Source organism: Suricata suricatta, chromosome 8 (genome assembly GCF_006229205.1).
Source record: "Suricata suricatta isolate VVHF042 chromosome 8, meerkat_22Aug2017_6uvM2_HiC, whole genome shotgun sequence".
Lineage (NCBI taxonomy): Eukaryota > Metazoa > Chordata > Mammalia > Carnivora > Herpestidae > Suricata > Suricata suricatta.
In genome coordinates this window covers 113,520,557-113,546,981 of record NC_043707.1, presented here as the reverse complement: position 1 = coordinate 113,546,981, position 26,425 = coordinate 113,520,557, and the positions used below count along the sequence as shown (strand labels likewise).

Sequence of the window (26,425 nt, the reverse complement as noted above, 5' to 3'; positions counted from 1 at the left end):
TGTGGGGGTGAGGGAGAGAGAGAGAGAGGAAGACAGAGGATCTGAAGGATCTGAAGCGGGCTCTGCCCTGACAGGCTGGCAGCAGCGAGCCCAATGTGGAGCTGGAATTCATGAGCTGCAAGATCATGACCTGAGCTGAAGTCACACACACCGACGCAGCCATCCAGGTGCCCCTACATCTGCGTTTGCACTGCAATGGCAGAGATGGGGAGCTATGTGACTCTTTACAGAAAAAGTTTGCCCACACCCGGTCCTAAGGTTCTGCTGCGTGTTCCGGGGTTGAGTAAGCATGTAACTGACTATAACTGGCTGTCAGTTGCCTTTGCCCTCTGACAGTGAACATGGCCTGTCCCAATATGGAAGCACATTTAGTTTTTTTCTGCCTGGGGGATTCAAATGACGGGGTCCGCTGCACACCTGAGTATGGCTGATGCTCTAGTGGGCTAGGAGAGGGCTCTCTAACGAGGTTAGCTATCCTGGGGATGGGGCAGAGGGAGCCTTGCATAGGAGAAAAGGAGGTCTAGGAGGAGTAGACCTGATCTGTCATTCCCCTGGCAGCGTCCCGGGATTTCTTTTCTTTTCTTTTTTCTTTTTCTTTTTTTTTTTTTTTTTTGAGCCCTAAGGAGACTGACGTTTCAGGAAGAAATCCAAAGAGCCCCTCTGTCCAGGGTCTTTCTGACACGACCTTTGGTGACCATGAAGCAAAGCACAGCACAGGTAGAGAAGCGCCTCTCAGCTTTGCCCAAAGTGGTTCTGGTGCATTGCAGTCTTCAGGAGCTGCTTTCGGGATGGGGATGCACGGCTGTAGGAGCAGAGCATTCCAAGGTAGTCCCCGCCCCTGACGTTGCAGGTGGGGGGTGGCACCCATGCAGTCATAAGGTAGTTTTGAGCAGCTTCTTCATTAGCAACGGACACGGGTGCGCGGCTGGAGTGGAGAGGCAGAGCGTGGCAGGAAGCCCGTGAGGACCCTCCGGCATTATTCAGAGTTCATGTGATCTATCTCCTGGATCCCATGCCTATTCCCAATAAACAAGTGAGACCTGGACAGGCCGGGAGTCACGGCCTGCACATGCAAAAATGTGAGTTTTCATGCAGCTGGGCGCCACCTATCTTCCTGAGTTCCAACCCTGGCTCCACCTGTGTGCCTTTGGTCACACACCTTCACCACTTTGTGTCTCGGTGTTGTCATCTGCAAGATGGGCATTTTAACGGGGTCCGCCTCCCCGGGCTGTGTTGAGGGTTATGGGGGGCAATGCAAATAAAGGGCTGAGAGTAGTGTCAGAGCTGCATACATGGTTGCCGGGGCTATTATTAGCATGCTTCCAGCAGGGCCCGCACCTTAGTGGGAGGTGGGAATTGCAACAATGAATCCGGCAGCCGCTGCTCTCAGGAGCTGGTGAACGCTGGGGGCATAGCCGCCTGTGTGATGAAGGTGCACAGACAGAAATACAGAGAGGGGAAAAACCCTGTTTTAGGGGGAAGGAACAGTGCAGACAAAGGCACTGCAATTTGAAAGTCTGTTTGTATCAGGCATGCATTTCTGAGTAGATGAGTAGACCGGATGGGGGGATGGGAGTGGCCAGAGATGACTGGAAAGCTGGGTTGTCCCAACCAGTTGTGGTCACATGACAAAAAAGATGGAGGTCAGGTGGCGTTTGGCTCAGTGTCCTAATGAACTTTGATGCTGGTCTTATTTTTCATCCCAGAAGGCAAAGAAAGAGCAGTCACTATGAATAATTATGATCTCCAGGAATCATGTGAGGACAAACTCACCCAAGTGGGACCTTTCCATTCATTCGCTGTTTTGCACTCATTCAACAAACATCTAGGGTGTCATAACAAAAGACAAACGCAATTGGTCAAATCTACAGGGAAAAGATGGACTGGGCAAGCCATCGCTGGGATGAATTATGGCTGCACATCCAAAAAAAAAAAAAAAAAGGTGGGAAGGGCCCAAAAAACTCTTGGGAGAGTAGAAATATCCAAATATCCAAATCAGCCAATGTGGAAAGGAATCGGTAGGACCAGAAGGATGAAGCAGGTTGTTTTTTTGTTTTTTGTTTTTTAAGAGGGAAATAGGAGAAGGGCAAGCCACGGGAATGTGATGAGAATGTGTTTGTGAGAAATCGAGATGCAATGTCTGTGGACATTTTGTTGGTTTGGTGGCAGGAGAAGAATTATAAATATGCGTGATAGGCAAATAGTTCATACAATAAAGTACCTTGTGAGAACAAATGTGAGGACAGAAATCAAACACAGTCTATTGGCGATGGTCTGGCCCCCGGAGCTGGGGGAAAGACCAAGTACGTATTCGAGGCAAGGTTTGCCCATCTCCCAGCCCCCAGGGCGTATTTGAAGTCTGAACCAGATGTGCTCTATGTCTCTCCGCTGACACAAGCCGCTGCTGGGTGGTTGTCTGGCTTTTGTGTCCAAAGTCAGGAGGTGCCGCTCCCCTCCCCACTCTGGGAGCCCAGCCCTGGAGGTGGCCGGGGAGGCCGTAACTCCACTCAGTGCCCAAAAGAAGGTGACCCCAGTTTCAGCCCAGTCCCAGGGTGCAGCCCCCTTTGGACTTTACTCTGCTGCTGCTCCCCAACTGCACAGGATCAAGTGAGCCCAGCACAGCCCGATTGCAGGTGTGGTTTCATCACGCCCCTGGCGACAGAGCGCAGAAGGGAAACACTGGCTCAAATCAGGCACCACCAACCCAATGCAAAGCCCTCAGAGATCAATGTAATCGAGATGACTAGATTAAGCTGCTGGGTTCTGCAATCTGAGCCTGCTCTTCACTTGGCCTTGACATCTACGTCGTCCTGCTCCGATCCTCCAAGGTGAGAGAGTGGAGTTCAACTGCCCGAGTGTCCGTCTTCATGTGCCCACAAGGCAGGCTGAGGCCAGAGCTCATGGTTCTGCTAATCCCAGCTCCCAGTCCTTCAGAGGACACTTCCCCAGGCCCCTGGGATTGTGACACCCTTATTGTGACCACCTTTTTGCCAAGTGAGGTTTCCAGGGCTGGCCTGGGAAAGCACTTTCCTTTGTTCCTTGAGCTGCCAGCTTGTTTGACAGGCTTGGATCTGGTCAGGCTGTTCCAGCATCACTTAACCCCCTCCACTGCCCCCAAATCCCCGTCTCCCCCCACCTCCCACCTCCTATTCCCCTGCCCTGAAGGCTGCCGGCTTATTCCTTTTGGAGATGAACTCATTGTTGACTTTAACTCACTTCGATGTTTCCCAGGGAAGCATGCTGGCGGGAAGCCCACCGCAGCTCCTTGAAGAAGACAGCCAAGCCAGTGCCAAGACTGGGTGCCAGGGGCCTTGGAACTGCCAAAATGCCTCCCATTTTATGGATAGGCCTGGCCCAACCTGAAGACATTCCAAGTATTTAATCAGCAGCCCATGGTACGTATTGGGTTGCAGAGGGAGCCCTCAGAAGCCAGCCTTTTCGGCCAGAGCAAGGAGCTGGCCTTCTCCATGGGCCAGGCTGATGCTCAACAGATGAAAAAAATACATCCCAATCACAATAATCAATAATCAAAGGCTGGCAGCTGGCATGGCCTGGCCTGAGGGGCCCCTGGGGGCTTGGCTCTGCCCTCTTTTCCCGCAGCAGCTGAGTCTAGCCAGGAATCCATCTCACCCACCTCCCTGCACCAAGCTCCGGGAGAGTGAACAGGCGAGGGAGGAACCATATTTCACATACTTTCTCTTTCAAAATGTAGCTCTGTTTCGCAATTTCCTACTTAAGTTCTGGAATGGCTCTAGGGTAGGACCCAAGCCACCTTCTCCAGCCACAGCCCTGGGTCTCTTATCCTCACCGCCAACCTGGCAGGCTCGAGGTGCCAGGGAAAGGGGGCACCAGAGTTTTGTAGCCCTGCCACCGTGCCCTTCAGTGGCTGCTCACCCAGGGTCTATGGGATGCTGTAAGAGCCTCAAGCAAGCCTCCAGGAAACCCTGTTTATTCTTCACCCTGTGTCAGCTCTTTCCCTCGGGAGAGCCAGGAGGTATGCCACACCAAAGCAGGTGCACCCAGCTCTGGTATGCCCGGCCTCAGCAACCCTGGAGGCGTCTAATCTTCAGATCTTCTCTACTCCCCTATAACGAGGCTTTTGTTCTGGCTTTTGCCAGCCAGACTGTACTCCAACCCTCTCACAACGAATCTCATTAATCCTCCAAAATGGAACCTGTTCTTTCTGGTCGTTTTCTCCTTCCTTTGCCACCTTTGGCTGGCGTGGCCGCCTGTTGTCCGTTTAGGTCTGGTCTGGACAACAGCTGCAGGATAGCAGGGTACAAGAGCCAGCAGCACCTCAATGCCCGGGCCTGGGTCAAGGGCTTGCATCAAGGCCCAGGAAATTGACCCCTTTCCTAAATTCCCTCGAGCCCTTCTAAACCAAACCAAACCAAACCAATCAAGGGGAGGGGGAAACCACTTAAAGAAAAAAATCCAGAAAACAACCCCATCACTCAAAATACTGAAGTGGAAAACAAATCCATTCTCTACAGACTTAGTCTGAAACATACCAGCGCTGGCACTGGGTACGGTGGCCAGAGATGTATTCGTCTGGGCAGATCTGTAACGCTGCAGAGGAAAAAAACCTAACCTTTCCCAAATGACAATGTGGGCACGTAACATCCACATAAAAATCATGTGCTGTTTTTGCCTAAACCCAGGAGCAGGGTTAAGAATCTCAACGAGACTCCATTTTTCCAGTACCTGCTCACTCTGAAAATCACCAGGTGTGATCTTGGGTCAATCTTTATGGTCTACAGCCTCAGGTGGGCTCCTTCTAGGGCCGTGCACAGGTAACTGCTCCCCCTCCACCATGAAACCCCATACCCCACCACCAGCTCAAAAAACATTTTTTTTTTAGTCTTTAAAGGATAGAGAGAGACAGAAAAGGGTAGGTCCAGGCAGGTCTAACTCTTCAAGAAATGGTTGTATCTGGAAGCACCCAGCCTATTGGTATCAGGAGAATTCCTCCCACCCATAATCCTGCAGGTGTGGAAACTCAGGACCTGCTGAAGCCCACCTTGTGGTCCTTTCCTTACTGGTCCAGAGCTTTAGGAGCAGCCTAAGGAGTGGATGCAGAGAAGGTGAATGTCTCTGAGTGTCGCCAAGGTGACACAGGAGATACAGAAGGACTCAGATCATTCTATATTGCCAAGGTGCTGATTTTTGCTTTGGTGGTATTTTAGAAGAAAGCTAAAGACAATGCTTCTCCAACGTTGAACATGCACGTGAATTACTCGGGGATCTAAGGCAGATTCAGAGTCCCTAGGTATGAGAAGGGCATGAGATTCTGCCTTTTTAACAAGCTCCGAGGTTGCTGATCCATCTGGCCACACTTTGAGTATTCAGGACCCAGGGGATCTGGGAGATCAGGACCCATCAGAGCCGGAGGCAGCCAAGATATGGAGGGGCTGAGGGTGGATGCGCAGAAGAGTCAGAAAGACAGAAAGAAACAAATCAGAGGCTGAGGTGGGAACAGAGAAAGATAGGGGGGGCATAAAGAGGGACAGAGGAGGACTGTCAGAGAAACAGGGAGGGGCGGGGGAGGAGGCAGAGAGACCAAAACCGGGAATAGAAGACCTAGAGTGCAGAAATGGCAAAGATAGCACCCAGGTCAGGGGAAGGGGGCCGTGGGCAGCCAGAGCACTGGGCTGCAGCCCAGGTTCTGAATCTGGCCAGCAGCGAGGGGGCTCTCGGGTATGGGTGGGAAGACCCCCCCCCCACCCAGAGTGTCAGGGGCACACACCTGAGATCCCACCTTCCACACCTCTAGCCTTCCCTCACCTGCACCTGCACACACCTGTCCTGGCTGTTGGGCTGGCTCTCCAGCCCTCCTCTACTGATTTCCCCTTTGCTCTCCTGTGGATTCAACCTCTTTTTCAACTGGACACTTCCCAGCAGATTTTAAACATTTTCAAGTCTTTCCCACCTTAAAAAAAAAAAAAAAAAGAGAGAGACTGTCTCCACCCCCATCCCTCCTTCCAGCCCCTGTCCTGCTTCTCCCGTTTTCTGGGCTAAAGCTCCTGGAGGAACTGTCTCTACTGATTTCTACCCCCAGGACCCTCCAAATGGCTCTCGCTGAGGTTACTGTGGGCGCACATGTGGTAAATCCCAGGGTCGATTTCCAGTCCTTGTTTGCATGGTCCCTGAGCATCTGAGGTCCTCATGATCTCCCTTCTGCCTGGTGGCTCCTTGATCTCGTCTGCTTTGGCTCTACTTCCTCTGTGACTGATTCCCCACTGTCTGATTCTCGTGTATGGAGCGGAGTCCTGAGACCGTTCTTCCCCCAGCTCCCTTTCTATTCCACCTCTTCCGAGCCCACAGCCTCATTTATCTTCTCCATACCAGTTAATGCTCCAGCTCAGACTTGCCTTGGACACACTAGACCTGCATTTGTGTCCACACACCATCTACTTGCCATGGTCACCAAGATGTCTCAGAGGCACCTCACATCCAACATCGTCAAAACCCTCTCCTCCCCAAACTGGTCTTCCTCGTGGGTTCCCCATCTCGCCTGGGGGTGTTCGAGCCAGAAATGGGGACTTCGTCCTTGACATCCCTTTCTTCTCTCTCACATCCAGTTTATCACCAACCTCTGCTGACTTTATTCTCCAAATGCCTTTTGACTTTATCCACTTTTCTCCATTTCCACTCTAGTCCATGTCTCCAACACCTGTCACCTGGATGACAGCAACGGCCCCCTAAGCAGCTTTCCTCCAATCCTACAGCCACCAGGATCTTTGCAAAATACAAAACTGGTCACGTTGGCCCACTGCTTAAAATCCTTTAGCAGATCCCCTGTCTCTAAGAATAAAGACCCAGCTCCAGGAGACCTCTCTGGAATCAGCTCACCTCACTTGCCCTCCAGGCCTTCCAGCTACATTGGCTTTCTTTCAGTCCCTTGAACATGGCGCTCCCTCCTGCCACAGGACATTTGCATGTACAATGCCCCCTATCCATAACTCTGCTGTCCAACACAGTAGCCACTAGCCACATGTAGCTATTGAGTACTTGAAATGTGGCTGGTACACTGAAGAACTGAATCATGACTGTCACCTCATTTTAATTCTTCAATTTAAAATTTAATATGTATTCAATTAGATAGTTGGAAACCCAGTGCCTATTCCTGAAACAGGGATTCAGTATATGAATCTACTTTTCAATTTTCGTGAAATCTAAATACAAATCAAGCATTCCTGGTGAAAATCTAGTGTCCAAATTAAGATATGCTGTGACGTGTATACACAGAATGGGCAAGACTTAGTTTGAAAAAAATGTAAAAGATGTTGTTAATAACTTTTATATTGATTACATGTTAAAAAGATAACATTTTAGCATATATTTGGTTAAATAAAAGATATTAAAATTAACTTCACCTGTTTCTTTTGAATTGTTAAACGTGGCTACCAGAAAAATTTTTAATTACACAAGTGGCTCATATGGTACTTCTATCATACAGCACTGGTCTAGAACGCCATTCCTTCTCTTGTCTTAACTCCTACACATCCTTCAGAGCTTGGCTCCAATGCCGCCTCCTCTGAAAAGCTTCCCTGAGATAAAGTCATACTTTGATTCACCTTAATTCACTTTCATAGCTATGTGTACATACCCATGGTTGCCTGGACTCAAGCCCACCCCTGCGTAATTACACATTTATTGGAATGATCCCTTGATGCATGTCCATCACCCCAACCAACCTCTCCTTCTGTGAGGGCAAGGTCCATGCCTGGCCCTCCCTGGAAACCAAACACTTAGTCCAGGGCCTGGTGCCCTTAAGGCTGCCAGTGGGCACTTCGGGATGCCACAAGAGGTCATTTTATCCACGTCTGTGGGATCCAAGTGATCCCAAGCATCCCAGAGAGCTTGAGCACCCCTTCCCCCTAGGGTGCCACTAGCCCCCCAGGATTCAGATTCTACCTCTCCAGGATGGAATATCTTCCTTAGAGGCTGATCTGAACCCCTCCTGCTGCAAGCTGGCCAGGACCTTGGTTCCATCCCTAGAGATAATCAGAGCAGTACTCCTTAAATTTGAATGTGCACGCCAGGCACCTGGAACCTTGTTATAATGCAGACTCTGGTTTGTCTGGTCTGGGATGCCACCTGAGACTCCCACTTCTAACAGGCTGCTCAATGACAACGTCAATGCTGGTCCACAGACCACACTCTGAGTAATAAGGATGCAGAGAAGCCGGTCATCACCCTCAGAGTCTCCCCCAAGTTTTCTTCTTGCTCTGGACCCTCTGTCCAGAAGGCCATCTGGTGGTCTCTTCCAATTCAGCCCCGTTCCTTCCTGCTCCCGTGAACCCCCACCAATCCCTGGCCCCTGAAAAGGAATGTGGTGCCTGTGGCTATTGTTGTCATTTGGTTTTGTTTTTAATTTGAAATAAACTTTTAAGCAGTTTTCAGAGTCGCGGCAGCCTTGATACGGACCATGGGTGTGTAACAATACTCTCCAATGATAAAGTCACACAGCTGGAAACGCTGGACAGTCCTTGAGCTCTGGTTCCTGTCTGCCACCCCGACTGATCCCATCAGCTCCTCCAGAAAGCTCTGCTCTGTTTGGGCTCAGACGCTGGGAAATGTTCTCTCTGACATGTCCCTTGGGAGCATCGCAAACCAAGTCTGTGCCACCTGGCCCTCTGCCAGGCAGAAGTGACCCCTCCACCTCCCCACCCTGTTCACACGGTGACATCCAGGACATAGAAGTGTCATCCGGTGGCCTCGATTGTGTGTGTGTGTGTGTGTGTGCGTGTGTGTGTGCGCGTGCGTGCGCACTCACACATGTAAGTTGGTTGCATGTTGGGACACGGGCCCTTGTGTGTGTGTGTCTGTGTGTCCGTATACCTATGAAGAGTGTGTGCACGCTTTGCCCCCAGCGCTCCAGTTCGGTAAAGCTTCCATCACACAGAGCAACGCTGGACTCTTTCTGCAAGGGCCTGGAGGCTGAAGAATGTCCCTAGGTCCCTAGGTGAGCCCCGCAGGTGTGACCGGCCCCGCTGTCCCCTGGTGCTGCGGCTGCTGCTGGCCCTTGCGTCTCCGAGAGCTGGCGCCTGCCTCCTTGCTCTCCTTCCTGTTCAGGTTCCTGTTGGCGTTCTCCCGCCGGCCCTGGCCACCTTTCCTCCTCTTCTGCCCTGCAACCCCAACAGCGGGAAGAATCAACAAGGGATGGCCCGCAGCAAGCCAGAGGCCCTCGGCAAGGCCGAGGGCTCTTGGAGTGGGGTAATGAGAAAGCTGGGTGGGGTCCCAGGAGGGCTGGGGACCTCTCAAGGCTTCCTCTGACTGGCGGCTACTTCAGAGGACCCTGCAACCTGTGCACAGAGACGGGGGTCCCAGGAGCCTTTCGCCTCCCAGCCCTCGATGAGCCGGACACCCTCATCGTCCCTGTGTCCCTCTCATACCTTGGACCCCAGTGGGCCAAGATGTTTGGTGCAGCTCTCAGGGCAAGCAGGACAGCCCCCCAACTCCCCTGCCTCCAGGCAGCTGCCACATCACTGCCAAAGACCCAGGCTGTATGACCTTGGTCACATCACCACACCTCTCTGGGTCTTAGCATCCCTTTCTGTGACCCCATCTGACCTCCCAGGGTCCTTCCAGAGCCAACCTCTGCTGGCTCCCAAGAAATGCAGAAACTGGAGGGATGTGGACACGGAAGCTTCCAGCTCCCACCACATGGGGTCCCGGGGACTGCTCTCTGCCGGGACCTGGCACTGCTTGGCACAGCGCAGCACCTGGACTTGGAGGTTCCCATCTGGCCCTGGGTGACAGGCAGGCAGCAGGAGTGGCTGGATCTTGGTGGTGTTCCCTGACTCCCAGCCCTGGGGAGGCCGGGGCTGCAGCTCACCCTCAGGACAGGGTGTCCTCCTCACTGTGCACCTGCGGGTCTCCTTGGTGTCCGAGCAGACAGCGTGGTCTCCCCCGGGGGCATGGAGCACCCTCCGCGTCCGCTCCTCGGAGCCCCTCCGGAAGCCACAGAGCTTCTTCTTCTTGGAGCAAGGCCCCCACAGGGACCACTCACTCATTTCACATTGTGCTGGCAGGAATGGAGAGAAGAGGGAGAGAGAGAGGAGACGGGGGTCACACCTCCTCCCCAGACCCAGAATACTCCCCGGGGGCCCCTCCCATCTGCTCTGTGCCTGAGCCTCAGGCTGGAGGCATCTTCAGTCCAGAGGGCAGAAAAGCCCACCGGGGGGTGGGAGTAAGTTTTCTCTGCCCAGCCCCCTGCTCCCCTGGGGTCCAGCACCCTCTGCCCAGCATACTCACCAGGACTGCTGCATTCCATGGTGCCGTTGGCAGCCGCAGAGCCGTGGGGACAGGCCGGGTAGCAGCGGCCCTTGTGCAAGTATAAGTTCTCCTTACACTTGGTGCAGAAGTTGTGGCTGAAGCAGGCCTCACAGTGCTCGATCTTGCACTCTGAGGAGAGGGCCAGATTGGGGCCCTCTGACTCATCTCCCATCCCCAATGTCCCCCCCTCCCTGGGGGCAGACCCCCCTCCCTGAGGGCAGGACTCTGACCTGGAGAAGAGCTCGGGGAGAGAGGGAAGGCAAGGATGGGGTGGGGAGATGAGGCCAAAGGGGCCACACTCTTCAGGGCTGCCTGGGCCAGTTGGCTAACCCCACCCCAAACCCCATGCCAGGCCCGGGATCCGAGGTGAGGCCCAACGGAGCCACTTTCAGGGAGGGAAGGCAGGACAGCCTCTGGGATCAGTGGGGATGAGAGAAAAGGGGCCCAGCGTGTCATGGCCCCTCAGAGGGTCACCTAGTCAGTCGAACTGAGGGGTATCCCGGGCACCCGCAGCATCCCACACTCTGGCTCCCCTCCCGCCCTGTGAACGAGTCTGCTTGGGGGAGACATCCCAGGGCAAATTCCTCTCCCTCTGTAAGGCCTAGTTCCAGGAACCACCTCGGCTGGACTCCTGCGTCCCTCCCCATCCCCTCAAGCCAGCTCTCCCTCCTCTGGGGAAGTGGGGGGGGGGGCGGGAGGGTTACAGGGTTGGCTGGGAGCAGGCAAGGCCTTTCACAATCTCTCCCTTCCCAGACCTGGGCAGGGCTAACTTCCTCCACATCTCTGGCACCTGACTCAGGTTGCCAGTGTCCCAGGAGCCGGCACAGCCGGGAACTCCAACCCCAAATACCCTGAGGACCAAGAGGGCCATCCCAGGGCCCCACCTCCATCCTCGAAAGCTCCCCACCCCACCCCGCTCCTCCTCTGTGGTTCCTGGGTGCTGTGGCTTCATCTCTGTTTCTCCCCCTTCACCTCCCTCCTCTCTTGCTCTGATTCCCGGGTTTGGTCGCAGGTGACATACAGTAAGGACAATGGCAGGCACCACTTACTGAGTGCCAGACATCTCGGGTTCTCCATATGCCTCTGACAATAACCCTAGGGGATGAAAACTACCACTCTCATTTTAAAGATGAGGATTTGAGAGGCTGCAACATGCCCAGCATTATACCACTAATAAGAAGCAGAATTGAGATTAGAACCCAGGCCGACATCTAGATCCCATCTCTCTCCAAAGGCTGTTGTGAGGCTCAGCTGATAGATCTGGAAATGCATTCTAAACTCCAAGGCACTGACCAAATGGGAGGTGCAATGGCATTATTCACCGGGGTGTGCTCCCTGCCCATCCCCCGGGGTGCCGTCTGGAGCCTGAGCGGAGGTGGGACAGCGCGAGCTGTAGGGCACGTAGAACTGCAGCAGACCGAGCAGAGCCCAGCCAGAGAGAAGGCCCAATGGGAGGACGGCTGCCGACGGGGGCTTGAATTTCCCTGCTGTCAGTGGAGCCCCGGGGTGATTTTCAAGCAGAAGCGTCATGGGAAAGAACATGTGTCTCAGAAGCATCTTTCTGGCTGCAGTGTGGATGGAGGGTGGAAGGGAGCGGTGGAAGGGTTAGGGGACAGATGAACAGGCTACTGCGATGGTCCAGGAGAGAGGTGCCAGGAGCCTGGGTGAGACCAGGGCAGTGAGGACGGAGATGAGAGGCAGCGGGCACGGCTGGTTATGGGATAGAGGGCAGGGGCCCCAAGGAGAGGCGGGCTCTCGGGTGGAGTGGCTCAGGCCCCTGTAGGAGTGAAGATGGGCGCACGTTTGGAGGGAGGAGATGGGGTGCTGATGTGGACACGCTGGGCTGGGGACATGGAGGGACACTCTGAGCTGCCTGGCTGGCAGCAGATAACTTGAACCAGGAGACCACCCCCCCCCCCCCCCCGCCTCAGTGTCCTCTCTACTTCTCCCGACTCCCAACAGTTCAAAGCACCCTCCCCCGGGGGCCAGAGCCTCTTCCAGCCCTCCGCACACTCACTGATGCACTTGTTCATGTCGGGGTTGCGGGCGTCGAAGTAGCCGGGCGGGCAGGAAGGCAGGCAGACGCCCACCTGGCGGATGTCGTTCCTCTCCAGCAGGATGAACAGCTTGGGTGAGCACTTGAGGCAGCCGTTGACCTCCGAGCAGAGCTCACAACCTTTGGCGCAGGCCTGGCTCCCCTCAGCACTGACTGCAAGGTGGGGGCGGGGGTAAGGAGGCAGCCGTAGGAGAGACAGCCGTCTTTCCCGGGGCCCCCACGAGGTTGGGCAGTGTGGAGACTGAAGTCTCTTCCCACATGCTGAACGTGGTTCCCAGGAACCCATGCCAGGACCTCAGTCTTCAAGGCTATTTCCCAGGGGCGCCTGGGTGGCGCCGTTGGCTAGGTGTCTGACTTTGGCCCAGGTCATGATCTCATGGGTCATGGGTTCAAGCCCCACATCAAGCTCTGTGCTGACAGCTCAGAGCTTCAGATTCTGTGTGTGTCTCTCTCTCTCTGCCCTCTTCCCCACTCATGCTCTGCCTCTGTTTCTCAAAAATAAATGAACGTTTAAAAAATTTTTTTAAAAGACTGCTTTATAAATCTCCCCACCATCATCTCTCAAGGGAACTAGCACAGATGCCCTAAGTGTGTCCCTGGCTCCAGATGCAACACAGGCTCACTTTCCTGGCTGGCTCTACCCTTCTGGGAGAAACTGTGCTCCTGGAACCTACCCCTACCCCCTCCCCTCAGAGAAAGAAAAGCTCAGCCTCAAGTATAGAAAGCGGGTATTTTTTAGCCTTGAGAAAAGTTTAAGGTCAAGAAGGATGATGGGCTAAAGTAGCTGAGAAAAGGATCATCTGCTCAGAGACAGGAAAACACTGGAAAACTATGTCCAGAACAGCAGTTTCAACCAGAGACGATTTTGCTCCCCAGGGGGGATATGTGGCAACGTGTAGGGACCTCTCTGATTGTCACACTGGGGAAGGGCGTTGTTACTGGTATGGAGAGAGGCCAGGGACACCAGGAAACATCCTATAATGCATGAGGTGACCCCCACAATAAACTGTCTGGTTGAAAATGTCAGTGACACTGAGGTTAGGAAACCCTGGCCATCCTTTGAGACAGTGTGACCCCCAGCCCCCACATGGGGGTCTCAAACCTTAGATGTCATTCCCTTATGGACATGTTTAACCAACCCTACCTGACCCCTCCCCAAGTACCCTGTGCAGTGTGGGTGCCAGGGACACGGACACAAGGTCGCCTGACCATCCAAACTGATCTTTCAGTGGTGCCGACAGACCTGCCAACAGGCAAATGCTGACGGCCACCAGGCCTGGCACTAGTGAACCCAAAAAGAAGAGGGAAGGAGTCACAGAGGAGGTGCCTTATGGGCCAACCCTTGAGGAATTAGTAGCGATTTGTCCACTAGGAAGTAGAGATAAGGGCTCTCTAGGAACAGGACCACAGAGGTATAAAACAGCCCGAGGGGAAGCGCAAATAACTTGGGATGCAGGAGGGGTAGGGAGGGGGATGGTGAAAGAGAAGAGCTTTTTATACCACACTCAGGAATTTGAACTTCCCCTGCCAGGCAGTGTTTCCCAAAGAGCATTCTCTGGACCATGCCCTCCCCTAGACGTTCATCAGAGGCTGTGGAGAAAAGGCCACTCCATCAGGTAAGACTGAGAACCACTGGGTCCCACAGGTCTAAACAGGACTCTTTACTGTAGGGCTCCTTCAATCTTTTGTTACCCTCCTGTGCAGAGACTCCCTAAGAGGGGGACAGAGGAAGCTTTATTTCCCAAACATTTCGGCCACAGGACCTTGTTTGGCAGAGCATTCTTGGGACGTGTTTCAGAACTGATTAGACAGTAGGAAGCTATCAGGAAGGTGCAGGACCCGGGCCGATTTACATGTTGGAAGGTTCCTCTGGCATCCCGGGTGGAGACCAGAGGCTGAAGGACTATTTGGAAGGAAGTGGACCAGATCATCCAGGTGAGAAAGATGAAGAAGGTCTTACAATGCTGCTCTGTTGGAGATGGACAGAAACAGATTCGAGAAAGGCTTAGGGACTATAACCAGGAGGCTGAAGTGACTGCTTGGAGGGAGGAGTCTCGGGTGAAGGCTAGGGTAGGTGGCAGAACAGTGTGGCTGGTCCCTAAAGGGGGCTCACCCCATGGGAAGACAAGCAGGTGGAGAAGGGAACAGGGAGCAGTTACAAGGCACTTAGGAGCAAGTACACAGTGAGGGGCTGGGGGGCACGGGCTGCAGACAGAGAGTCGGGAGGGTCAGGACAGACGGTAGGAGGTCACTCCGTGTAGTGGACCCCAGCTCAGGCTTTGGAGTAAGCGAGACCCAGAGCGGAATCCCCAGCCTGTGACCTGGGCAAAACACGGTGTTTAGCTGCCTCCCTTGCCACCACAGGAAAAGGACGTGAAGGTGTCCACTCTGGAGGGCTGCTGGGAGGAGTGGGCCCAGATTCCAGAATACAAGAATGAGTTCCAGTTAAGAAGGCGAGCATAAGAAACCAAAAGGCCAGTGACAAACACAACCAAATAACAATGCCGTAACCACAAGAATGGTCGCTAACTACCAGATGTCCGGAACCTGTTCTGTCCTGAGAGGTCATCAAGTACTCACTCACTTAACTCCTACCACCCATGAAGCAGGTGCTATTATTTTATAATCCTCATCTTTACAGAGGAAGACATGAAGAAGTTACATGACTTGACCAAGGATTCGGAACCAGCATGTGCTCCAGGCGGAGGGAAGGAAGTTTAGGAAGGCCAAGGATAGGACCACACTGGGTGGTGTGGGGACTGGAAGTATGGGTAGACTGATTGGTTTTTCTTTAATATAGAATTTAGTCATATAGAATCAATATTTATCAATACACTTAAAAAGTAATATTGTTCACGGTGCCTAGGTGGCTCAGTCAGTTAAGCATCCAATTTCAGCTCAGGTCATGATCTCACATTCATGGGTTTGAGCCCCGCATCGGGCTCTGTGCTGACAGCTCAGAGCCTGGAGCCTGCTTCTGATTCTGTGTCTCCCTATATCTCTCTCTGTCCCTCCCCCTCTCATGCTCTGTCTTTCCCTGTCTCAAAAATAAATAAAACATTAAAAAAATGTTTTTAAAGTAATATTGTTCTTGGTTTAGTTCTTCTAAGAGCAAAAATTCTCACATGTTGCATTGGCATAACAATGGAGCCCTTGGGATTATTTTCCACTTCAGGTCTTTATTCGGCTGTGTTACAAATTGATAAGGTACTGCAAATGTTAGGTGCTGCTTCTACCTTGAAGATATTACATCCTCTATTATTCAAGAGTCTTATTGAAGACATTGTTGAAATGAATGTTCCCTCTATTCTTGCCTGGGTTTCTTTTTTATTTTTACTTTTAAATGTTTATTTATTTATTTTGAGAGAGAGAGAAAGAAAGCAGGGGAGGGGCATAGAGAGAGGGAGACACAGAATCCGAAGCAGGCTCCAGGCTCTGAGCTGTCAGCACAGAGCCCAACATGGGGCTGGAACCCACAAACCGCGAGATCATGACCTGAGCCAAAGTCATAACCGACTGAGGCTCCCAGGCACCTCATCTTGCCTGGGTTTCAATAATTGAACTGATCCAGGTGTCCCATGTGCCGGACACCGTAGCTATGTTCCCATGCTCATTCATTCCGTCCTTGCCACTTTTGTTAAGGACAGATTTGCAAAAGGCCCCTCAGAATACTGTGATCCACCTCGCACTCAACCAGCAACAAATGTCCGTGTGCGTTTCTCTTCAGATCTCTCAGTGACACAGGAAGAGAAAATGCAGAGCACTCGGGTCTGAAATCAGCATGGGGGGGGGGGGCGGGGATCCCGGAGGGAGAAGTAGGACACACAGCTGGAGAGGGAAGCAGGCCCAGAGGAGGAAGGGTCTGGAACCTGCACAAGGAGTTTGGCCGTGAGGGGGCTTTAAAATCGGAGACGTGGTCAGGATCACTGTGTGGTATGGAGAATGGGTTGCAGGGACGGCAAGTCTGGAGGCAGGAAGGCCCCTCAGCTCGAAGAGAGGAACTGAACCGAGAAGATGCAAAGGAGCAAGCCACTCAGGTGAGAGAGGCAACGAGACCAGGTGCTGGGCTGGCTGTGGGTCCCAGAGGCCAGAGAAGGTGCAAGCCAAGGGTGAGTTCTAGGCGTTGGTTGCGTGACAGCGTGGCTGTTGGCCCTTCGCTGAGAGAGTGACCGCAGGAGGAGGAGCAGGTTTGGGTAGGGGAGATGACTCGTGGTCGGGTTTGGCTGTGTTGAGGTTGCGGTTCCTGGGGGGCATCCAGCGGAAGGTGTCTATGAGGGAGTTGAGCCTGGAGCTCTGGAGCCCAAGGGAAACACCTTGGCTAGAGATGGCAATGCAGAATCCTTGGCACAAAAACAGTCCCAAAAGCATGGGGGCCCATGAGGCAGCCAGCACAGTGGGCACAGACAATGAGTGGAAGAATTAGGAAGTTAAGGGAAGGACAGAAGAAAGAAGGGCAGCTAGGAGGCTGTGAAGGGGCAACCGGACAGGTCGGGGCCACTCAGAAGCACGATGTGCAGAAGCCAAGAGCAGAGCACCCTGGGCAGGACCCAGGCAGGACCACCTGGGCAGGACCGGGCTGCGAGGTGTCAGATAAGGAGGCAGCAACGGACAGGTGTTGGTGCCCCTGGTGGGGGCGAGGGCAGAAGGCAGTGGGCGAGGAGCAGAGGAAGGAGAGCCATCTCCTTCCAGAAATCATCTGTGGAGCAGGAGAGAGAATGCAGGGATCTGTCCATGGAAGCAGCTGGGCAACACTCACTCCCCAGGCCAGCAGAAGATAGGCTCAGAGGGAAGCTGGGAAGGAGTCCTGGGGGAGGGCAGCGGGCTGAGGGCGTGGGCACAGGAACTAAGCTGAAAAGGGAGAGGTGGGCAGGGACACCTGAGAGGAGACCTCGGCCATCAACTGGCACTGGGAGGTGACTGACTGGTCGATCCCCAGAGGAGCAATTCTGGCGGAGTGGGGGATGGGAAGTGAGTGGAAGGGACGGAGCTGGGGGTAAAGGGAGGGGAGACCAGCTGGGAATCAGGGGCCATGATCAAGACACTCTGAGCCTCCGAGGCTGTGTGAATTGATGGAGTGAAGACCTGAGGATACAGGATAGTCACAGCGTAGAACTCAGGTGGTAGGACTGGCCTGGGCCATGAGGCTGGGGTCAGGGACACGGATAGAGGGAGCTGAGCGCCATGAAGGTTTGGGGTCTAGGAAGGGAGAGGAGGGCTTATCAAGGAGAAGAGAGGTTCAGTGATGGGCAGGGATCAGTTCAATGAGGAAAGGGATGCTGGTCGGGAAGGATTGGAACCCAAGGGTTCCTCAGCTTAGCAAGACAAATGCATGGGCAGTAGCATTGATGGACAGCCATAGAGAGGGGCGTCTGTGTAGGGGAGAGGGGTCCAGGGAAGACGGTGGGTGTTGGGGGGTGCATAATGACTCAAAAGGAAAAACCGACGCTTGATCATTCCATAGACATTTACGGCACACCTGACACGGGCCCAGAAGGGCTAGGAGCTGGGGACCGGGTGATAAAAACAAAGGCCCACCCAGGGATGCGGCAAGCAGGGCTGGCTAGCACTGTGTAAGCGGATGAGTAATGGAAGGCACTCCCTTACCCAGCCGGCTAGGTGAAGAGGGTGTGCCAGACGGGAGCAACAGCGTGTGCAAAGGCTCTGAGGCACCGAACATCCTAGTGCATTCACAGAATGGAAAATAGGGCTTTTGCCTATGGGCCGGGAAGGGGACCGAAGGAGGGCATGGCCAGATTCACGATATGAAAGGATCCTTTGCCTAAGATGGAGGGAGGGGTACAGGGGAGGCAGCCTTGTGGGGCCGCAGCCTTGTGGGGCTGTAGCCTCGCTGAAGAGGCTGGGTGGGCTGAGTGAAGTGGAGGGCCCTCGGAGAGGGGATGGAGCCTGCTTCCCAACCTCTTCACAAAATCCCCTTCCACGGCTCTGCCTGCCCTCCCCCAAGTCCTCAGTGAAGCCCACTGCTCCAGGCCAGGAGGGCAAGGCTGTGCCCTCCCTGCCATTCCCCTGTGGCTTGTTTGGCTCCTTTATCCTTGTGCAAACCCCCTGCAAGCTGATATTCCTAAAGCCAAAACACCCCCTCCCCAAATCCTTCAATGGCTCCCTATTGCTGGTAGAATTAAGACCCATCTAGTCTTAGTTTTTCCACCTGGCCTAAAAAGCTTTCACGAGCCGATCCTACCTGCCTCATTTCTCAACACTGTCCCTCAGCAATAGACAACTGTTTGTTTGTGCAACTACATCACACTATTTCACACCTCTGTGCCTTTGCTCAAGTTGGTCCTTCTGTCTGGAACGTTCTCTGACACTTCCTGAGCCTGACTAACGCCTTCGAGCCTCAGAACTAAAGTCAGCTCCTCCAGGAAGTCTCCCCTGATCTCACTTCCCCACAAAGTCCGGATGGGGTCGGATGGGGGAGTCAGGGTTCAGTGAAGGAATGGGGGCTTCATGGGAGCAGGACTGAGTAAGGGGCCCAGGAATCAGTTAGAAGGATCTCCTTAAGGCGAAGGAGCCCTCAATGCCAGGAGTCGTGATACAATGAGGGCATGGTGAGGGGCACAAAATCCAGGTGGGAAGGCACTCAGGAGAGAGTGAGAAGACAAGAGGCTGAGTGAGTGAAGAGGGGGCTGGAGGGATGGGTCCTCAGTGAGCAGGAGAGGACGAAGTCACTCTGCCCGGGATCGGGATCATAACTCACAGCACAAGAGTGCTTTGCTCAGTGTCTCCCCTTCCATGCAGGGGGACGGTCATACAGGCCATTTCTGGACTCCAAATTGGTGTGTACCTCCGGATCAGAGCTGCATCGGGTGCCTTCTGACAGCCCTATGGCACCGTCACAGGTGGCAGCAGAGTCGACAGACCAGAGGCCCCCAGCACAGCCAGCCTCCGCACGCCAGGCTGCCCACGGCCCTCCCGGTGCTTAGGGGGCCAGAGTAGGGGCCCCCAGGGGGCACACTGAATCTTGGTCCTCTTTGTTCCGTCCCTACAACCCCGAAAACCCTAGAGCAGGATGGCCCACACACTGTTGGCATAACAGTGACACACATCCCGAAGTCTATACAGAGCTTGATATTTTACAGCGAGTTCACAACACATGGACGCATACAAATAAAGTCCCACATAGGCTTTACCATATTCCCTGACAATTACACTTGCCACTTTATGGTTTCTATTCAACAAGTAGCCTAGGCAACACCTACCTTCTTCCCTCTCTAAACCCTTTGTTTTGGACCTCACTGCACCCTGAGTCTTCCCCCCGGCCTGCCGCCACCCTCCCATCTCACCATCGGGTGTCTGCTACTCGCCCCACCTGGTAATAAGAACAAGGTTACCTACTGTCAAGGCTACAGCTGAGACTGTATCAAAAGTAGACCCGTCAAGGGGCGCCTGGGTGGCTCAGTCAGTGGAGCTTGCGATTTCGGCTCAGGTCATGATCTCATAGTTCGCGAGTTCGAGCCCCGCATCTGGCTCTGTGCTGACTGCTCAGAACCTGGAGCCTGCTTTAGATTCTGTGTCTCTGTCTCTCTCTGCCCTGCCCCTGTTCATGCTCTCTCTCTCTCAAAAATAAATAAACATTAAAAAAAAAAGCAGACCTGTCAAAATTGCTGAATTTGATTCCCCTTTGCAGGGACAGGGCCCTTTCTGCAGGCTCAGGACAGTGCTTTATTTATTTTTTTCAGTACAACAGCCTTGAACCCAGCTTTTCATCCTCTGGGGGAATGTGTGGCTCTGCTTATGAGCGGAAGCGTGACCTCTCGTGTGCCTCGCACGAGCATGAGTGGCCCCTCTTGTTCGCTCCCGCGCTCTCTCTCTCTCTCTCTCTCTCTCTCTCTCTCTCTCTCTCTCTCTCTCTCTCTCTCCCATCTTGGAAACAGAAGGGACTGGTCATGAACCACTAAACCACATCTGGCCCATGGAGTCCAAAACACTGGCCACAACAGAGAGGAAAGGAGGAAAATCAAGGCCTCGCTGCTGATTAAACCTAACCATCTCTAATTGTTCGTTAAGTTGGGGATTTTCAGCTTCACCAATTCTCTGAGCTTCTCTCCCTGGGCTGGGTTCTGGCCTTGGCCGTTCCCGGGGATACTCACTAAAACCCCACGACCTTTCCACTTTTGCTGGTGGGCCCCCGTCTGGCTGCACTACACTTCTGTGGAGGCTCCGGCCTGTGGGTGTGACATCTCAACCTTGGGGTCTGTAACATGGGCCTCCTCCTTTGCCCTGGAGCAGTGCCACACACGCACTGGCCACTCCCAGTACATATTGGGGAGGTTCGGATCTCCCAATGCCGGAGCGGGGCCGCGACCCTGGGGCCATCAGGGCTGCCCAGGATGCCATCCAGTGGGGACAGGTTCATTGGGATTTCCATCAAGCTCTGTTTTTAGGAAGACGGGGCTCACGGGAATTATGTGCCAATACTGACTGTGTGTCTTTGGGCCTATTATCTCTTCCCTCGTTCTAGCCTCAGTTCCCGGATCTGTACAATAAGAGAATTTAGTTTAGTTTTGGTTTGGCTTTCAAGTGTGAGAACCTTCTTTCCTTTGACATCCTACGTGGAACCTCACAGAAAGCAGGGAGGAGTGAAGCACTCTGGTTGGACGGGCAGTGGGGCCAGACTCCTTCCCCCTGAGTCCCCTTCAGCCCCCAGAGCAGCTCCCCGAGTCCTATTGGGCAGAATTAAAAACCACAGGAGTGGACGGTCTCACCAGCCTCCCTGCTCCTCTGTCTCTGCCCTGTGATCTGGGCAGGGAGAGCCATTGCACAAGGTGAGTAGGGCTCCTGGCCCCAAGGGGTTGAGGGCTGCCCCTCTTTCTCAAAGAGCCCTGAACTCCTGTCGGTGAGGAGGGGACCATGAACACTCCCCCCACCCGGCCACCGGCCACAGCGGCAGGGGACACATCTCCATGGATACCACACAAAGCTGGTGTTATGTCAAAGGGGCATAATCCACAAACTGGATCCTCACAAGCGAGAGGTTAATCTAGAAAGCAGAGTCTACAAAGGAGAAAACAGACAACGTGGGTAATCTACAGAGTGAGTAATCTCGGCCAATTAATCCACAAACCCGATAATCCACAAGAGGATAATCTATCAAGGAAGCTATGAAGTTGTAATAGACAAGCAGAATCCACAATGGCCATCAGAGAATGAAACCACCCATGGCCACTAGTCCCCCAGCGGCCCCCGCCCGCTCCCCAGGCCAGCGGTGGTCCGGCCCCGCTCATTACTCACTCCGCCTCTGCCTTTTCCCCTTGATCCCCCGGCTGCCCGCAGCAAGATGCATCCAGCTCAGAACCAGGGCCACCACACACAGCCCAAGCCGCATAGTCACTCGCCAGCTCCAGGCCCCTGGCAGGAGGGGTGGTCTCTGGTGGGGGTGGACAGTGCGGGGCTCTCGCTAACGCCTGCGGGGCTGGGTCAGCAGCAGGAGGCCCAGGCCTGGGCCATATCCCAAATCCATCATAATCTCAGCTGGGGACAGAGAGGGTGTGGGGCGCCCCCTTCTTCATCAGCCCATAGGGAGGTCCAGAGAGCTTTCCTCAAAGGCACCTTGGGGTGTCACATGGGAGAACTCTTTGTTGCTTCAGCAGGGACACCTCCAAAAACCAACCTGTTAGGGGAAGAGAGAGAAAGGTTAATTCTGGGGAATCACACAGATTTCCCGCCCCCGCCCTCCGGCCCGCAATGTATTCCTCCTACCCTCCCATGGGGTCTCCTAGCCAGGAGACTGTGAGAACTCAGAATGGTTGAATATTACGTCACCCACCTGGCTCCCCCGTAGAAGAAATCTGCTCCTTCTCCTAGGAAGTGTGCAGAACCCCCTAGCCTGCGACTGGAGCCGGCTACCCAAGCAGCTGGTATATGGTAGGCACTCAGATCAGATCTGTGGGTCACTGGGAACTAGCTGGCTCCACCCCTGCCCAGCACTGGCTGGGCTCTGGCTGGAAGTCCCTCTTTAGGTCTACCCTACAGACCTCATGCTGTAGCAATAGCCTGTCTCTCAGAGAGGAGCTCTCTCTGTCCTTCTGTATGTGTCCCCTCAGCCCTCTCTTCCCAGTGCTGAGTCACCCCTGTGCGCTTCACCTGTGGAGCTAGAGCAGTGGCCCCCTGACAGGCTGGCAGACTCCGCCTGGCCCTCTGGGCTTGGCGGGAGAAAAGGAAGCAAGGCTTCCCCGGGCCACAGAAACTCTGACACAGCAGGCCCTGCGGGCCTGGCCTTTGTGAGAGGATAAAAGAGGCAGCGATGCCCGCCCTGGCCAGAGACACAGAGAATGCGGATAATCCCCCTGCCCAGCGAGAGCCAGGTCTCTGGACCGCTGGCCGGGTGATGGGGGCAGGGGGAGCTGGTCCCTCCCCAGTGAAATGTGTCTGGAGCCCAACCTGGGAGTCCGAGGCTGAAAAGCCTGCTTCACACTCGGGATCCCACACTCCCACACATTCTCCCAGCAGAGGTCTGCCCGAGCACTGACTGCACGCTTTGGGGCAGACACCTCCATGCTCCCCCAGGGAGAGAAGAAACGGCGAGGCTTCAGGAAGCTTTGAAGATGCCAGGGAAGCAAGTGCCCTCCCGTCTGCCAATTATATGCCTTGGGACAAGTCACTTAGCCTCTCTAAACCTCAGTTTCCTCGTCTATAAAATGGGGATAAAGATGCCTATTTCACAGGCTCGCTCTGAGAGTTGGCTGAATTTTGGCTTACTAATGAGAAATCTGAAATGCTAGAGTGGCAGTGCCCCGCCCAGCCCGTCCCAATCCCTTTCCCCTACACCTCTCAGAGAGGCCCCAGGGAGCCCACCTGCATGGGAGATAAATCATTATCCCACGAGTGAGTTCAGCACCTCCCTCCTCGGCCTCTCCCGCCAGGCTTTGAAGGCCAGTCACACTCAAGTGGTTAAGCTGCCCGGAGAAGTGTTTACACGAGCCTGACGAGTCCCACCTGGCGCTGAGGCCCGAGCCAGCGGAGGCGCCCCCAGCCACCCCCAAATGCCAGCCCCTACATGCCCCTCCAGTACTCCCTGCGTGAACTGCCAGAGCCTTCCATCCTCCCCAGCCCCCACCACACACTTCCATCACCTACAAATCAGTCATCCAGCTGAAATTCTCAAACAGGGGTCTTTAGCCAGCGGGTGTCCATAGAATATATGACGGTTACGGATGGAAGTCAGAGCGCTTGGCTTTGGGTATTGGCAATGCTACGTATTAGCGGTTACCCCAGGTGGACAGGGCAGTCGCCTCAGTTTCCTTATCCGCAGGAGGGTGGTTGTTTTTTATAGCTTAGACGGGTAAATGCAGGCAGCTGCTCAGAATGGTGCCCAGCACATCGTGAGAACTCACCCAGAGCTGTTGTGTTTTCTATGACCAGGAAGACACAATTTTGGGTCCGCATACCAATGCTCATCTAAACAGCAAGACAGGCGTTTCGTTTTGTTTTGGCATCATCTGGATCCCAACCACGATGCTGAGCACTGTTATGCAATCTCCACATTTGGATCTTTATGCTCAGTTCCCTCAGCCCCAATGCGATCGCTCGGCATGGCAGGGGTAGCATTTAATTGAGGCATGTGTGGAACTGAGGTCCGAGGACTCCTGGCAGATACGTGCTCAGGGTGCCGGGAGTCCTTCCACTGGACAAACACTGGAGGAGAAGGTCACGGCAAATAGACTAGCATTAAATCCTGGGTCTCACTTTGTCAGGATCCATGGGGTCCTAGGAGCAGGAAAGGTCTCCGAGGCATCCCGGGCGCCTGCCTGGCTCAGTGCCTGGCACATCGGGCTTGGTGCTCTGCAAATGTCCGCTCCCTCCCTCGCCCTTGCTCTACTTTCCTTCTATTCCCCTCAACAACCCCCCCTTCCCGCCTCATCTTAGCTTTCAGCCTGGCTCCTGCCATGCTCGCTCTGGCTGTGCAGGTGAGGCTCTTCAGGCCGGCTCCCACCTGAATCACTATGGAACCACGATCTCAGCTGGAAAATGGGCAGGACGATCCAGATCTGAATTTCACTGGAGCAAATGACACTGGCCTCACTCACTTATCACTGGATGGGAAAAAGTTCAAGCGCTTTACAAGGTATATACATATAGAATCAACCTTGAAAAGGAGCTAGGAGTTTGCTATACCAGCTGGAGGTGGAGGGGTGAACCGGAGGGCAAATGGCCCATCTAAGGGGAGCATATGCTATTCAACTCCAGTTGACTGACTGTCGATAGGCAGAAATCATGGTTTCATACGGTCAGATCTTCTGATTTTTTTTTAAAAAGAGAAGCTGAACATTCAGAATTGTATGTGAGATCCAATTTTAAAAGCTGGACAGGTCTCAGACTGACAGCACGGTGTAGAAGGCAGCCCCGGGAGATCACAGGCCCTCCAGCTAGTCCCTGCCCCTCCCAGCTCCCAAGCCCCAAGCCCAGTGGGCACACACACAGACTACCCTGGATGGGCAAAGCCAACATTGGTAACTGCTGGCAGTAATCGAGGTCTCGGGGACCCGTGGGGGGAAAGGAAGGGCATTTTGTCTCTGCCAGGGTCATGCACTACCTGCTGTGTGCTAGGCCCTCATTTACTGAGCACAACGCTAGGAAGGAAGAAGAATCATTCCCATTTTTCTGGCACCCACACGTTAAGGGTCTCAGGGCTACAAACGTGGTCGGTGACCAGGGGGGAAGGTTTGCTACTCAGGACTGGGTGTCTGGAGGACGAGGCAAGGAAAAGGGAGCTGACCCCAGAGGTGGGGAAAGAACTGGCGGCAGAGGCAGAGCTGGAGGGTAAGGATTGGGGGAGACCTAGGAAAGAGACGGTGCACAGCTAGGTGGTCCGGCCAGGGGAGCCCACAGGCTGCGGAGGGGAGCACAGCTGGGGGTGGAGCTGAGGGCGGGGACTCAGTGCCCCCATAAGGTTGGAGTCACTTTCACCTTCTTGCCTGTAACACTATCAGGATAAATTGGTCCTCCGTCCAGGGCCGGATACAGACCCAAAAATGTAAACCATCCCGATAATTCCTCATTAACCCTCCCCAGGACCGGCTACGGGCGGAGAGTTTCTCGGCTGGCGGGCGGGGGCAGAGGCCTTGCTGGGCGGGGGGCGGGACCAAGTACGTGCCGGCCCGACCTGTCGGGATTAGTGTGTCTGCCGGAGCCAAGCCAGGTGCTGGGGCCGCCCCCCACCCCCCACCCCCAACACCGAGGGCACTGGGGAAAGGCTCCTCCACGTCCCTCCACCTGCGCCCCACGCGCGCAAATTCTTCTTCCCTCCCCACTATCCCGGAGAGGCCTAGCAGGTGCAGGGGGAGGGGAGGCGGACCTCTGTGTCCTCCTCAAATCCAAGAGAACTCTCCAAGTCCAAGAGGCCAGTTTCCTAAGAAAGCCCCTGCCCCCAAGCGCCCGCACCCAGAATCCGTCGTTGCCCTTCTCTGAACCCCGGGCGAACACAGCCCCCACATCTCCCGGGCCAAGCAGGACCACCGTCCCTGAGCGCCCGACTCGCGCGGGCCAGTGAGTCGCGCCACCTCGCAGGGCACTGGGGGCGGCCGTGCTCGCCGCCTGCCACGTCGGACCCGGACCCGGGCTGCGGGACTCAGGGGAATCCGAGGCGATGACACCGGGGATCCAGAGCTTCTGGATTGGGGAGGAGGGTGAATAGGGCAAATGGGCTTGGGGAATCCAGAGCGATCAGCTTTGATCCGTTTCCGAGTCAGATGAGATCAGATTCAGAGTGAGGACGATCGCCGGGGGCTGCGGGGTTGAGGGGAACCCCGGGCACCCACCGGGAGGGGGCTGCGCATTGGCTCGAGGGATGACAGAGGTGGCGGGGCAGGAGAGGCTCCAGGAGGTGCCCTCTCCCGCCATCTGACCCGACAGCAGTCAGAAGTCCTCTTTCCCCTCGCTGTCACCCCCCACCCGATACCCCCCACACACACTCAGCGCGGCGGAGCCCCGAAGGGAGGGCCCGCAGCGCCCCCCGCCCCGGGCAAGGGGGCGCTAGGGAGAAGGACGGGGCGGCTCAGGGGGCACTCACCTCCGCGCTGCCAGCCGTGGCGGGGAGAGGCCCGGGAGGGCGCGGGCGCGGCCGGCTCACCC

The 26,425-nt window shown here is 54.7% G+C and overlaps 1 protein-coding gene across 1 annotated transcript; it reads right to left on the bottom strand.

Moving 5' to 3' along the window:
- Positions 1-8,349: 8,349 nt before the first annotated feature.
- On the bottom strand, positions 8,350-26,425 carry RSPO1 (R-spondin 1). Its single transcript, XM_029948066.1, has 6 exons — positions 26,364-26,425; positions 21,587-21,965; positions 12,299-12,490; positions 10,261-10,410; positions 9,842-10,030; positions 8,350-9,131 (listed from the first exon to the last, which is right to left on the bottom strand). The coding sequence occupies exons 2-6, from the start codon at positions 21,678-21,680 to the stop codon at positions 8,965-8,967; spliced, it is 792 nt and encodes a 263-aa protein (XP_029803926.1). The 5' UTR covers positions 21,681-21,965; positions 26,364-26,425; the 3' UTR covers positions 8,350-8,964.

Excerpts from the sequence above, each read along its gene's own strand:
- RSPO1 (XM_029948066.1), bottom strand. The coding sequence starts at position 21,680 with ATGCGGCTTGGGCTGTGTGTGGTGGCCCTGGTTCTGAGCTGGATGCAT. Across the intron at positions 10,411-12,298 it reads CGACATGAACAAGTGCATCA|AGTGCAAGATCGAGCACTGT; the intron begins GTGAGTGTGCGG and ends CCCTCTCCTCAG. Across the intron at positions 9,132-9,841 it reads GAGGACACCCTGTCCTGAGG|GGCAGAAGAGGAGGAAAGGT; the intron begins GTGAGCTGCAGC and ends TTGGGGTTGCAG.